At 39.5% G+C, this 15842-nt stretch overlaps 1 protein-coding gene across 2 annotated transcripts in view; it reads right to left on the bottom strand.

Annotated features, from left to right (window-relative positions):
* Nucleotides 1-4210: 4210 nt before the first annotated feature.
* Nucleotides 4211-15842, bottom strand: part of SNAPC3 (small nuclear RNA activating complex polypeptide 3) — a 40266-nt gene continuing 28634 nt past the window's right edge. For both annotated transcript variants that reach the window (XM_047699059.1, XM_047699058.1), the window contains 4 exons: nt 11815-11897; nt 10340-10504; nt 6122-6229; nt 4211-4952 (listed from right to left, as the gene is read on the bottom strand). In XM_047699059.1, the coding sequence (XP_047555015.1) occupies nt 4805-4952; nt 6122-6229; nt 10340-10504; nt 11815-11897 (504 nt within the window). In that variant the 3' untranslated portion in view covers nt 4211-4804. The remainder of the gene's footprint in view (nt 4953-6121; nt 6230-10339; nt 10505-11814; nt 11898-15842) is intronic.

The raw sequence follows: 15842 nt of genomic DNA, 5'->3' as shown, positions 1-15842 counted from the left end.
ATGCTATATAAGAAAACTAACCTATTTGAAAAACATGGTCATATCAGAAGGGGATTATTATTTAGAGATCCTCCATGTGACAGACTTGTAAGGAGTAGAAATACGTTGCTCCGAGGCAGTTAGATAAAGTAAAGGAGTACTTTGATAGTTCGTATATTCATGTATATGGACTAAATCAGGGTAAACCAAGGTTAACAAAATTTAAGGGTAACTTAACAGATAGCATTTCTAAGATATTTTGATTAGGTCAGTTGGTGGTTTTCAGTAGCTAAAGGACACTTCTCATGTTTTGAAACTATGAATACAGAGAAAAGGCTTAATTAGTATCAGTGTTTGCATGTGACATGCATTGTATGTTTTGACCTCCCAGATAATGGTTTTCATCTATAAATGGAAAGTTTGAATTATTTCAATAATTGGAGTTCTTTTTGAGAGGTCTTACAATGGAACTAGGACCTACTGTTTTGAGGGAACTATTGATATTACATTATAGCTGGTCCTTAATACAATTTAAATTTGGACAGATTTATTCTAGTTAAGCCATACGTGTCGACATTGTAAACTTGTTTTGATTAAAGGATTTTTCTATCAAACTCTACTAGTAAATTAATTCTTTGTTATTTATAAAAGTGTTTTTGGAATTCTGGATTTGCTTCCAAGGGAGTAATTTCTTGGTTAACTTGGTATAGAGATTGTGTTGGCTTGGGAGATAGGTAACTAAACTAAAAATGTTATTTTTTGTTCACTCTCTTTTGTTCTGTGACCCAAAAGATCAATATAATTTACTGAGAAACTACAGAATATTCAGCTTCAGGAGATACATATACCAGCATTGTGATAATTTATGTGTGGTTTGTTTGGGCTGGCCGTGCAGAACAGTTGATTACTATAGTGTGAAAATATAACTAGCCTTCCATTTTCTATTGGTCATAAGCTAATTCACAGGTTACTACTACACTCTGAACTCTTATAAAGTCCTAAATACTAAGAACTTTCAGAGGCATTTGGTCAAAACTTCACTGCTGAACAATTCTCTAAGATAATTTAAATGAAATAGTAAGAAAAATGTCTTCCTCTTTTTGGGGGGCATATATAAACCACCTATTTTGTGCTATTGAAACCTCTCGCTAACATTCAAAAGAGGAGGTTATGCAGGCCCTGCAGAATGAGTTGTTGGAAGCTTGCTTAGCTGCTCTGGAGACCTTTCAGAAGTGTCATCTCAGCTGGAGAAACTGAATGTATAAACAACTTGACGATCTCAATTAAACCTTCTGCTAATACATCCTGTGCTTTCAACTACGATCATCTTTTTTTACCCAGTTTTTGCTGATACGTTGATTGTAGTGTACCGGCACACACTTACCTGATTGAAGATGTCAGGTCAAGATGAAGTCAGCCAACTAATCCTATATAAGAGCAAAGGCTTTTACAAGGTTCTGTGAGGGCTTTACTAACAAACACCTTATTTTGTCCCATTGGTCAGAGAAAGGACGATTTATCAGAAATAGCAAACCCCTAATTACAAACTTTAAGAAATGAAGCTGCTATAAGGGAGAAATGTTTTCAAATGTGTGCTATGGAACTCTCTAACCTTAAAGATAATAAAGACATTATGATTTGATTAGGAGAAGGTAAAATTATCCTTAAGGATAAGAAAGGCTGAAAAATATTTAAAGATAAACAGTGCTTTTCTAAATAGTGCTTTTGTGCATGTTCATCCGTCATACCAAAATCTCATTTCTAGGGGTGCCTGGGTGGCTCAGTGGAGTAAAGCCTCTGCCTTCCACTCAGGTCATGATCCCATGGTCCTGGGATCGAGCCCCACATCAGGCTCTCTGCTCAGCAGGGAGCCTACTTCTCCCTCTGCCTCCCTCTCTGCCTACTTGTGATCTCTATCAAATAAATAAAATCTTTAAAAAAAAACAACTCATTTCTAACTACAGAGGATGCTGATTAATAAGTTCATTACCGTATTTTCATATTTGCTTTTCTTCATTAGAGAAAATGACATACATAATTTAGGTCCTGTTTAGTACTGAAATTTACAGCTATAGAGTCCCTAATTCAAATACTCTTTTAGGCTTGTTTCAAACTTGGAAGGTCTTTCGACCTGTACTGATAAACTTAATACATGGGCAAATTCTGGGAGTGACTAGGTTAGTCTTTCTAACTCTAGATTTCACAAGGGGAAATGATCACATAAAGATATTTGAGCCTTTCTAACTTTGGTGGAAAAGTTACCCTCAAGAACCAGCAGGATAAGTAAGATTCTTAGTAAATGATAAAATAAGAGGCACCTGGGTGGCTCAGTTGGTTAAGCATCTGCCTTCAGCTCAGATCATAATCCCAGGGTCCTGGAATCACATCCCACATCGGGCTCCCTACTCAGTGGGGAGCCTGATTCTCCCTTTCCCTGCCACTCCCCTTGCTTGTGTGTGCTGATAAAATCTTTAAGTTAAAAAAAAGACAATTTTGGGGTGCCTGGGTGGCTCAGTCATTAAACGTCTGCCTTCGGCTCAGGTCATTATCCCAGGGTCCTGGGATCAAATCCCGCATTGGGCTCTCTGCTCATCGGGGAGCCTGCTTCCCACTCTCTCTGCCTGCCTTTCTTTGTGCTTGTGATGTCTCTCTCTCTGTTAAATAAAATCTTTAAAAAAAAAAATTTCACTAGCGGTAGCATTTTAGCTGTCTTTCTTCTTTGTCCGCTAAAAGGAATTGACAACACATGGACTAATGCTTCTGTTAGGACAATACAGTGCACATTTTGGAATCTGCGGTTTTGAGAATATGAAATGGAAATGAATAAAAGTAAACACCTGAAACGTATTACACTATATGTTAACTAACTAGAATTTAAATAATTTGGAGAGAAAGAAGGATAAACAGACCCTTGCATACTAATGCAAGACCTACAAGGAATACAGTTTAAAAACAAAGGAAGCAGGGGTGCCTGGATGGTTCTGTCAGTTGACCGTCCAACTCTTTGATTTTGGCTCAGGTCATGATCTCAGTGTCCTGGGATTGCACTGTGTTGGGATCAGAGTCTGCTTGGGATTCTCTCTCACTGCCCTTCTACCTTCACGCTCACTGGCTCTCTAAATTAAGAAAAATCTCCCCCAAATTCTTTTTTACCTGTGGAACTTACAGGAATTGGGTAAACATGGTTTTCTAACAGAATTTTTAATCTGTTCAGTTTAGCATCATCAGAAACATGAAAAGTAAAAATTTAGACAGTAATATAAGCCAGCCACGGGAGGCACCTCTTTACTGATTCTCTAGTCTGTTTAGTGAATCAGTGAATGAGACCATCACTACACATACCAGAAACGGGTGCTTGTCCTCTGCACACCAACTTAATTGGATATGTAGCATTTACGTCCATAAAACATCTCACTGCCAGTCTTTTAACATACAGGCTTAAAGGCTTCATCAGTTTTTTATTTATATGGTAAATGTCTGTTCTTAGCCATCCAGGGAATGTGGAACTCAGCTGAATTTAAATAAATAACCTAGGAGAGAGAAAGTGGAATTTAAATAACACATTTAAAAGGAACTACTTTACAGCATTCTTAAACGTCTTAAATCTAAATTTTCCACCAAAAAAGATTTTGGGAAAACATAATTTTCTGCGATGATCTAGATCTTGGCATTCATCTCAGGTGTCCTTTTGCTCAGAATGAGAGAAGCGAATACACAGCATTGTCAGGGTGAGGGGGCTGAAGGAATTTGGAAGAGTTGGGCCAGAAAAACTTTGTTTTTGCATACAGAATACTGGGTATTTTTATTGCGCAAGAATGAGTGAACCAGAGCTGGCAATCCATAGGATCCTGACTTCCCATGTCCCATGTCTCTATTTTTTTTTAAAGATTTTATTTTTAAGTAATCTCAACACCCGGTGTGAGGCTCAAACTTTTAAAACCCCGAGATCAAGACTTGCATGCTTTACCAACTGAGCCAGCCAGGTGCCCCAAAATTTATTTTCTTAATCATAATATTAAACTGAAGAAGTTCTCAAGAAATGAATCTTCAATTGAAATGTGACTTTTGTGAAGGTTTGAGTATATACTGAAATATTTTTATATTCATTATTCACGCAGTGAGTCTCATTAAAATGATTAGTATGCCTGCTAGTTTCTACCAACAAAAACTTAGTGTTACAAAAGAGCCCACTGTGAGATCAGATTACAGAATCGCTACTCTTAATACTGTATTTGTTAAATCTACTTTTATTCTTCCCCCTCATTTTTAATCACAGGTATTTGAAGGATCTTTACCTTGGAAGCCTCATGGTACAAGATACAACTCTCACATTCTTCATAGAATTTTTTTTTTTCTTTCCAAAGAACTTTCAAAACACCCCCACCACTTGATGTATGATTTGATTAACTGAATTTTTCTAACTACAGATTAGCAAAAGTACTCTGGACACAGAATGAATAGGCATGCCACAGAATGGCCGAAAATCAGAATACCTAAATCTGAAAGGATTTGTATTCAAAAAATATAAAGCACTCCTACAACTAAGTAAAATAAACACACTTAAAAAACGGGCAAACACATCAAATAAAAACCCTATTTTGAAATGAACACTAAAATAATGTATTTCTAAACAAGTTACTTTATAAGAAAACCTGGGTTTAAAAAAAAAAAAACACAAACACAAAAACCTGTGATGTGAACTTTTGCAGGGATGTGGGTAACTAGCTGAGTATTTCAGGTGGGTCCTGTTCTTCAGTAGCACGTTCTGGAAATAAAGTAACCATCCAAGAGGACAGTTACTTCACAGGTACATTTTTTGTTGTTATTAATTAAAGGTTCCAGGATCAACGTAAGGATAAGCAAGGAATTCTCCTAGTTTGTTGCCTTCTGAATCATAGTGGAGCATCCGAAAGCAAACATCACAAAAGAAACATGGGTCCTCTGGTGCAAAACTGTCATTGTTCGTCACCCATCTGTAATTAAAAAAAAAAGATTACACCATCACAATCAACCTTCTCAAACTTTAATGCATTATGACCTGTAGTGATGTGGAAACATAACATTCCCACTATTGCCTTGTCATCCTATCTTAATACACTGTAATCCTTTCTACAATTTTGTATACATATACAGACATATGCTACCAATACTCTGCAAGGCAAAAGGGCAACTAACAAAAACCCTGCAGAAGGCTGTTTCTCTGAAAGACTTCTTAAAAGTAAGTACAGCAAAATAAAACTCCATAGGTAAAAGCACCCTATACACTTCCGGTATGACTTAACCTATCCTCCAAGTAACTATTAAAATGTAATTGGCCATCTTGAAAAAATGGATTAGATGCTACAGACCTGACGAACTTTTATGTAAAATGGGTAAATTAGTCCTGGCAAATTTGAAAACTCCATGTGTTTTACCTAGAAGTCAGGATAAAATGTTACAGAGTGTATACAAATGGGAATATGGGCAACACTGAATTGATATGTTTTCTTGCCTGAGACATTACTACTGGTCATGGGAAGATGAAAGACTGAATTTCAGCAACCTATTTGAATCTGCATCTCATGGTCTATTTTAACATTCCCCGATTTCCGGTTTGATAACTGATTTATCATGTTTTCCTACTGATCATTTAGAAAAGCTCACGGGAGGGGCGGGGTGGGAAGAACCCCCACCCCCAAATCTGATACACAATTATTCTCCTTTCCTCAGAATTTTTTGACCCTGATCCATAGTTAAAAACCAAACTAAACGTGAAATATCCCATAAAGTGAAAATTTTATGAACCCATATTTTGACCTCATTCTATATATTGAATGCTGTATTGTTTTTTCATGGAGGAGCAGCCGTGGATGAAGCTGATTTTGTAGACTGCAGAGAGAAAGACAACATGGCTCCCTAAAGATCCTAAGTCTGAGCCAGCTCTGGACTTTCACTACACAGAATGCATTTCCTTACTGTTTAAATGTAACCTACTAATTTGCAGCACTTATGTACTAGATAAAACCATTTCTTTTATTTATACCCCCACAGTGTAAGTTCTCAGATTCAAATTTAAAACAGGAAACACCGAAATACCAAAAATGGAAAGTACTTGACTACTGAAAACCGGTAATTCTTGAAGAAAGAAATAGATATCACTTACCTGGCTGTGTACGTTTTACAAACAAAACATTTTCTGGTCCACAGCCAATGCTTCTTGATAAGAAGGGGATAAAGTGTCCTGTCCAAGCAGTCATCACAATGTGCGAGCCTTTTGTACATGAGAAGTAAATAAATATATTAAAATGCAAATTGTTATCGATGACAAAACAGATCTTACCTCAACATTAAGAACCTAGTAGGTATATTTTTCAATTTTTTTTTCTTATGAAAGACTCAGGTATAAAATTATTTGTTACACTAGGTCTGACCAAACTTTGTTCTACGAAAACACTCTCCTGAAGATCATTTGGGATTAAACAATGTTTTCTTTCAGGTGAAACTTCCTGAACAGGTCATGTGCTCTGTGACCCTCCAAGAGGGCAGTCTGCGTGCAGATCTTGAACGCATTCCGTCAGAGAGCCCCTGCTTTACTCAACACTCACTGCCTTCCTGGGAGACAGTCTGAGCAACTATTTTATCTATTTGGTCACGCGTTACGTGGCTCTTGTTTACTATCCTCTTTATTAAAATCTAAATCAGACTCGTGGTGTAATGTGAACTGACAGAAGACTTTAGCTTTAGGTGTCGGAATTTGTAAGTTATTAATGAAATCAGTCTCTACTGTGCCACTGATCAGCTGACTGGGTGTGAATAAATTCCTTAACCATACTGGACCTTACCTTCGTCATCCAGAAAATGAAGGGGACTGCGCCAGAGTATTCTAAAGATCCTGACCATTTAAAAATGATTCTTAGTTTTTGTCTTTTAGTAAGAAAGGGTAGCAATATATCAACTTCGTATCAGATGATGATTGGTAGGGGCGCCTGGGTGGCTCAGTGAGTTGAGCCTCTGCCTCCGGCTCGGGTCATGATCTCAGGGTCCTGGGATAGAGCCCCACATCAGGCTCTCTGCTTAGCAGAAAGCCTGCTTCCCCCCTTTCTCTCTGCCTGCTTCTCTGCCTACTTGAGATCTCTCTCTCTGTCAAATAAATAAATAAAATCTTAAAAAAAAAAAAAAGATTAGTAAACTTGTAAGAGTTTACCAACTATCAAACTATGGAATGGCACTGAATGATTAAATCTATTAGACAAAAATGACTTTGTAGTCCAGGGGCGCCTGGGTGGCTCAGGGAGTTAAACTTCTGCCTCCAGCTCAGGTCATGATCCAAGGGTCCTGCGATTAAGCCCTGTGTCGGGCTCGAGCAGGGAGCCTGCTTCTCCCTCTGCCTCTAACCCTCCTCCCTGCTCATGTGCCCTCTCTCTTTTTCAAATAAATAAAATCTTTTTGAAAAATGACTTGTAGTCCAAATTACATCTAAAAATTCTTTAAAGGGCACCTGCCTGATTCAGTTGATAGAGCATGTAACTCTTGGTCTCGGGGGTTGTGGGTTCAACCCCCACACTGGGTGTAGAGACTGCTTAAAAATAAAATATTTTAAAAAGTGAAACTAAAAATTTTTTTTTAAAAACTAAAACTAAAAATTCCTTAGAAACATCCCACACTGCAGATGTTTAATGAGCGTGAATTGTGGGGTACCTGGGTGGCTCAGTTGTTAAGCATCTGCCTTTGGCTTGGGTCATGATCCCAGGGTCCTGGGATCAAGCCCCTCATCAGGCTCCCTGCTCTGTGGGGAGCCTGCTTCTCCCTCTCCCACTCCCCCTGCTTGTGTTCCCTCTCTTGCTGTGTCTGTCAAATAAATAAATAAAATCTTAAAAAATAAATAAGCATGAATTATTCTCCCATGTTGCCTTGAGTTTAAGGATGACACTGCTGTACAGTAAGAAATGTTAAACTAAAATAACAGAAAAGTGGGTTGTCTTCCATCTTGGGCTAATTCTCAGGCACATTCCGCTTCAGTGAAAGAGCAGGCAGAAAGGCTTATATAAAGTCTAACACATTATCAAAGAAATGTATATAATTTTCAGTCCTACAAAACTGGAGTTTATGAGCTCTCCTGGCCCCCTGGCCCTTTGCTTCAGCAAATCTCCTTCCCCTAAGGGCTATTGTTTTGTACATTTAACTGTTTCTTTAGAATTTATCCCCTCAACATCCCTCTACAGAACCAAAATAACTTTGGTTAAATATTCAATGTTTACATGATGCCAAATTAATATTACAACTTGCACCTAAACTCCACAACTTATAGTTTCCCTTTATCATGTAATACACGGTTTTCTAGCTGCGAACCAGAAGCTGCCAGCTAGCTACTTCTCTCAGGTTCGCATCTGCTTCGGTTGCACATAGCTGTCGCCAATTTAGTTCTGTACTTCCCAAGAGAATGAGAACCGCACTGTCCAGTGTGTTAATGCACAAGCGGGAGACCTGGCAGTCCCAGACACCCTTCCCGAGTTCTCCGCTGTGCTCTAGTCTTGGGACGAATTGGCTAGATGGCCATCGTGCTGGGATTCTCCTTTCCCTGAATTATCTGTTCTGCTTTGCCTTCATGGTTTTTTTTGTTTGAAGATTTTATTTGTCAGAGAAAGAGAGAGCATAAGCAGGGGCAGCAGCAGACAGAGAAGCAGGCAGCCCAATGTGGGACTCAATGCCAGGACCCTGGGATCATGAGCTGAGCCGAAGGCAGATGCTTAACTGACTGAGCCACCCAGGCGCCCCTGCACTCCTGTTTTTCTATTTCAAGGTTTACTAAAGGTAAGTGTGGAGTACTTCCTCGGGGACCTTCCCAAGAATGAGTGCATGCCAGGTAAATTTTGGAAACTGGTCACTAAAATTCAAGAAATGTGGAGGTAGGGACTTTATAAAGTTCTTATTACTGGTATAATAAAAAGTATGGGTGTATCACTGCTCCACATACACACAAAAAAACCCCCTAAAAATGGTCTCTCTGAATTAAAGCAGGGATGGAGCAGGGCTTATTTCTATATAATGATCCTTTACAGATTTCCTAAATAAGGAAACGAATGGCCTTATTCATGAGAAAGACACAACACAAGCTATATAAAATTATAACAAAATCTTATTTTAAACTAGTCCTCTCAGGTGCCTCGGCGGCTCAGTTGGTTGAGCAACTGCCTTTGGCTCAGGTGTCGATCCCGGAGTCCCCGGATGGAATCCCGCATCGGGCTCCCAGCTCCACAGAGTCTGCTTCTCCCTCTGACCTTCTCCCCTCTCTATCTCTCAAATAAATAAATAAAATCTTTAATTATAAAAAACTAGTCCTGGGCACCTGGGTGGCTCAGTGGGTTAACCTTCTGCCTCAGCTCAGGTCATGATCTCAGGGTCCTGGGATCGAGCCCTGCATCAGGCTCTGCTCAGCGGGGAGCCTGCTTCCTCCTCTCTCTCTGCCTGCCTCTCTGCCTACTTGTGATCTCTATCAAATAAATAAAATCTTTTAAAAAAACTAGTCCTTCTCACTTTATACTTGATGAAAATATTAAGACTTCACATTTGTCAAATATTAGAATTACTCTTCTCTTCCCCCCAGTTCCCTTTGATCTCCTCAAAATTCTGGCAAAGAGACAAGAAACCTAGATATACAGTTGCAAGTTTGCTAGCAACAGGAGATACAAAGTGCTACACGAAGTGGATGGCTACTGCCTGATGGATATACAAATGGAGACACTTATTTACAGATTTCTGACAACTCTAATCAAGTATTTCTATTATAGATATTCCCAAAATAAAGACAGGATACAAATGGATGGAGAGTTGGTCAGTCCATGGAAAGCAAACATGATTTTGCTGGTCCCAAGCCAAGCTGCAATGACTACTTTTATTTCTCTTATTAAAAACAGGAGTGCCTGGGTGGGTCAGTGGGTTCAGCCTCTGCCTTCAGCTCAGGTCATGACCTCAGGGTCCTGGGATCAAGCCCTGCACTGGGCTCTCTGCTTGGCAAGAAGCCTGCTTCCCCACCTTTCTCTGCCTGTCTCTCTGCCTACTTGTGATCTCTGTCAAATAAATAAAATCTTAACAAAAACAAAAAAGCAAATCCAGGGGAGCCTGGGCAGCTCAGTCGTTCAGCGTCTGCCTTCGGCACAGTTCATGATCCCGGGGTCCTGGGATCAAGCCCCACATCGGGCTCCCTGCTCAGTAGGAAGCCTGCTTCTCCCTCTCCCACTCCCTCTCTCGCTGTCTTTCTGTCAAATAAGTAAAATCTTAAAAACAAAAACAAACCAACTCCAACTGCCTGTGCTTTTATACTGTGAAATCAAGAAAAGGAAAACAGAGCAAATGACATGATGTTCTGAGTGCTGCCACTTACCTTATGTCAGTGATGACAATAACATGTTCACAGTCTCCCTGGTGACAATATAAGTAAGGAAAACCCAGTTTAATAAACAGGTCATTGAAGGTGAAATCTTCCATTTTGGCAGTCTGAAATTTTCCATAGCCTCTGTCATGGGACTCCGACCATTCAATGATAGTTCTGAAGGGGGGGGGAAAGATGATATTTCATTACGCCACAAAAATCTAAAAATGACAGAAAATGGTTTGTGACTACAAGTATTTCATAAAGCCTGGCTCACCCAATAAGCTGGACAGTTGCCACCTTGAGGTGAAAATCTCAGTGGTTGACACATGTAAAAATCAAGAACTCTGAATGTGTCCTTATCCGTTAGAGCAACAGTTCTCAAAGTGTGGTTCCTGAAGTCAAAAGGATCTTTGTGATAAAATGTCATCTGCCCTTTTCGACTCCTATTCTCTCCAAAGACCAGTATTCTAACGGCTACATGATGTGTTTTATTACTTCGGACTGAATGGAAAATTCAGAACAATGCCACTCGTCTCATTCTGTTCTGAAAAACAGTTATTTCCTCCCCCAAATTATTAATGTTAAGATGTAATGGGAGTAGTTAATATTTGAAGTATTTCCTAGTTTCAACTTCTAATATGGTAAACACTGATAGCTATAGCCCACATAATCAAAAGCTGTTTGGAGTCCTCAATTATAGTATAAAGAAAGGCTGAAACCAGCACGTTTGAGAACTGCTGCATTAGAACCCAGATACAAATGGCTATAATGAAAAAGAATGTATATAAACACTCAGAAACAATATACATGTATGTTCTAGTTGCTAGGACACTGATCGCAAACGTATGGGCTAATTAACTTGACTACAAGCTATACATTTTTCATGTTATACACTTAACCATGTATTTACACACCCATCTAGGGCAAACAACAGTATATACTGGACAAACAGAAAAAACAGTAAGACTGACTTATTGCCATCACCTAAATATGAAAAAGACTAATGAAGTGTTTCAGAGGGAGTTAAAGTTTCTCCGATGTATCTATGGCTCAATACAAGATTTGCTAGAATTTTTTTTTTTTTTTTTTTAAGTAGGCTCCACACCCAATATGGGGCTCAAACTCACAACCCCTGTGATCAAGAGTAGCTACTGGCTAAGCCAACCAAGCACTCCAAGATTTGCTGTCGTTTCTAAGATCGTAGATAACACAAAGATTTTTGAAATGGTCTGTGTCAGGTCTTCGCTAGGAAAAGTTTCTTCCTGAAGTAAGAATTGTGATTCACTTACTAATACCTAGGCTGACCAGATGAAATAACTGAATATATTTTAAACTGAGAGACAGTTCTGATCCCAAAACAAACAAAACAGTCTAACAAAACAGTTCTTTGGCAAAGACCCTTAACGGACCAGTAACAGGATGTGTGGAGATCTATTCCAAGAACTAGAAACAGGAAAAACTGAGAAGATTTTTGAAAACTGTACCTGCTTAAATCTCTGCACTCCGGGTATCTTTTATCATTGTAAAATGTCCCTTCAAAATAAAAGAAGGCTGATTTGTACAGGTCCTATAAGGAAATAGATGGCATTGAAACAGAGTCCTCTATTAATAATTAGGAAATTGCTACCAATTCAAAATCTATAGGTCATAAAACCACACTAATATGCTTTACAGTAACTGTATACAACCTTACAGAACATGCTTAGCTTGGTAATTTCTTTACTATTTAATGGGAACTTTCTATGTGACAAGTATTATGCTATTTACCAGGGATGGAAATGTAAACATCTGATCCTTGCTGCTGTTTTCATTATCCTATTGCTGTTTTAATCACTAGGTCCGACTTAAATTTTGTATATTCTGAGACTTGTGAAAGGAACCTAATTAAAAATGAAATAAACAATATTATTTTATTATGTGAATACACAGCAGTGAGTTATTTTGGATACTAGAAGTAAAAACCAAAAGTCACATCTTTTATATTTCCCCAGCAATAATTAGTGATCACAGACTTAGGTTTTTCTGTTATATTTTTTAATATTTTCAGGATACTTAAAAAACAAAAAAGATTTAGTTATTTATTTGAGAAAGAAACAGAGATAGTGAGAGAGAGTGTGAGTGGGGAGGAGAGGGAGAAGCAGACTCTCTGCTGAGCAGAGAGCCCGATGTGGGGCTCGATCCCAGGACCCTGGGGTCAGGAACTGGGGTGAAGGCAGAAACCCAACCGACTGAGCCACCCAGGTGTCACTCAGTGTACTTTTTTTTTTTTAAGATTATTTCTTTGAAAGCACAGCAAGAGGGGCGGAAGGACAGAGACTCTCCAACAGGCTCCATACTAACCATGGAGCCCAACACCAGGTTCCATCCCACAACCCTGAGATCACGACCTGAGCCAAAACCAAGATTCGGATGCTCAACCAGCTATGCCATCCAGGTGCCCCTCAGTGTACTTTTATAAAAAATTCTCCCTTCAAACTTTCAGTAATTCTTAGGCAGAATTTGACTATCTCTTTTTACTCAAGCAGGCTTGCCCCAGAATACCAGAGTAGTTGCACAACTGGCCTGAACCGTCGGGTTTCTTAATTTTCAGCCTACCAGCCTTTCCAGAGGGGTGAGTGTCTCTTGATGCTCACTGGTAACAGAATGAATCGCAGGAACACTGAAGACCAAGTCTCACCTCAGAGCCATTACATGAGAAGCTCTCAGGATGTGGCCCAGGCACTGATGTTTTCCCAAGCTCCCCAGGACTCAGACGGGCAAGCAGTGCCAAGAGGCACTCTAATCTACTGCTCTTCACGATGTCCTGACAACCAGAGCCCTGGGGCAGAGTCAGGAGACCTGTGTTCTTTCTCCTTGCGTATATGTACTCCTCAGACCTTGGGTTCCTCACCTGTGTGAGTTTCTCTGTCCCACTATCTTGCAAGACTACGGTTTATCAACTATGAAAGATATGTAAGTTTTGGGTATTCAAAAAAAAAAATCTTCCCCCAAAATAAATGCAATTCATCTCCTCCCGCAAAGCTTCTATTTTTCTTTCTCCATGCCCTTGTTTATAGGTTATCCGGTAATGACATCAGCCACCCTTATGAGACTGGCTGTGCGGTTTCTCCTCAGGCCATCATTCCATTTCCCTGAAGCTGTTTCTTTCTTTCTTTCTTTGAAGATTTTATTTATTTATTTGAGAGAGAGACAGTGAGAGGGAGCAGGAGAAGGGAGAAGGTTAAAGGGAGAGGCAGACTCCACGTGTTGCTGGGAGCCCAATGTGGGGCTTGATCCCGGGACTCTGGGATCATGACCTGAGCCGAAGGCAGTTGCTTAACCAACTGAGCCACCCAGGCACCCCTGACGCTGTTTCTTCATGTAACACATGAGTAAAGCCACTACGTTCTTCCCAGGTGCTTGCAGAGATAAAAGGATAATCTGTACTAGAATGCCAAATCTAGCTACTGTTAAACACAAAAACTACCACTAAATATACTTCTGTACCCTCAACAAGGTAAGCTAGGGTCTAAAATAAAGATTTTTTTTTTTTAAATAAAGATTTTATTTATTTATTTGACAGAGATCACAAGTAGGCAGAGAGGTAGGCAGAGAGAGAGGGGGAAGCAGGCTCTCTGACGAGCAGAGAGCCCGATGTGGGGCTCGACCCCAGGACCCTGAGACCATGACCTGAGCCAAAAGCAGAGGCTTTAACCCACTGAGCCACCCAGGCGCCCCTAAAATAAAGGTTCTGAAAGAATATTGCCTTGTTTTGGAAATAAAAACAAAAGTTTCATTTTTTATTCATTATAAAATGCTTCTACAGAAATGGAAGTGATTTAGGCAACTTAATGCTTTTGGCTGGCATTGTTATTATTTAGAAGGGGAACTGTTTTCCCTAAATCTGAAGTCCTCCTGTAATAACTCTTCCTTGTCTCAGTACACAAACAGAACAGAAGATGTGAGCAATGTCAACACCAGGTAATTCTGATTTTCAGTGGCCAGCCAGAGATCCTCACTAATAGTTTCCCTATATTGTCAGCTAGTTTAGCTGACCAGCTTTGGGGAGGGGAGGATCGCCAACCAATATGGAAAACCTAGTGAAAGAAGTTACTTCTGTTATAAACCTAACATAGCCACAGAGTCTACTATTTCCACTTCATAAACAAAGTAAATATCAAGAACTGACCAGATCATGATAATTTTAAGCATCAGTAGTTTGTTCTCTTGCTAACATTCAAATCAGCTGTATTAGAACTTCAGAAGTAGGGGCAGAAGGCTGGTTCAGTTGGTTAAGTGTCTGCCTTAGGGGTGCCTGGGTGGCTCGGTTGGTTGAGTGACTGCCTTCAGCTCAGGTCACGATTAATTAATTAATATATGTATAAGATCAGGCCACTATTTTCTACCCGAGTGTTGTTTTGTTTTGCTTTTTTAGTATCTTAATTAGTATTTTAATATCTGGTCTGTTTTTAACATTGCTCAGATTAGTTCATCTTTTTCTCTTTTTTTTTTTGTCAATAATCTCTTAAGCGTCTTGCTTAGAGGAACTTTAAGAAAATACCTGGCACCTGTTGCTGCTAATTATAAATAAAGGCCTGGTGTAAGACAAAGAGCTTCTTCAGCGTCTCTCCCATTACCATTTTCTCACAGCAGATCCTAGGAATACTTCTGAAGTTTTGTTTTGTTTTTTTAAGGTTTTGTTTATTTATTTATTTAACTGAGAGAGAGAGCAGAAGCTGTGGGGAGGTGCTGAGGGAGAGTGAGCAGCAGACTCCCTGCTGAGCAGAAAGCCTGATTCGGGGCCCAATCCTACGACTCCAGTGGCCCGATCTTATATATATTTTAAAAAATGCACTCCATTCTCTGACTACTATAGTCCAAAAAACAAATGTTAGCAAAACTTACTACATTTCAGATGTAAGATTTAAGAGATTGAAATATACTGGCTCAATGTTCCCAGTCTGCTCAGATACTAAAGTCATCTAGACTTTAAGAATTCTTGCTTACTGGTTGAAATGAAGATACTCCTTTCCTCAGCTACAGGAACTGCAACTCACTGATGTTTTGCCCATGCTTACCAGTGAAGTACATGCTATATAACTTAAGAAAAAGCACTACAACTTATGGACCAGTTCTCCGTTTTGCTGGGTGAACAGATAAAATAATTTGGCAAACGCTGAGATTTGGGGAAGGTGGGTAATGGGTACATAAGGACTCATACTATCTCTTGTGTGTAGGGTTAGACTTTTCCAAGGGACCAGACTCACCAAGAAAGATGAGGACTCACATAATCAGAGGAAAAAAAAAAATTCCAAAGCAAAAATTAAAAAAACCAAACCATAAAATACAAATGCCAATCAGTGAAATGAAAATCTTTCCATAGGTCAGACAAATGTCAGTATCTGCAAAATGTCACTAATTCAGCAGTTCACATCCTTAAACCACAGCTGCCGACCAAGGGAGCACGAAACAGCTCTCTGAACAGAGATTCCGGAGTCCTTGTAGAAGCTGTGGTGACGCACAGCACAGCTCG

Source organism: Lutra lutra, chromosome 13, assembly GCF_902655055.1.
Source record: "Lutra lutra chromosome 13, mLutLut1.2, whole genome shotgun sequence".
Taxonomy (NCBI): domain Eukaryota; kingdom Metazoa; phylum Chordata; class Mammalia; order Carnivora; family Mustelidae; genus Lutra; species Lutra lutra.
The sequence above is the reverse complement of the archived record's forward strand: the minus strand, read 5'-3'. Positions and strand labels throughout refer to the sequence as shown.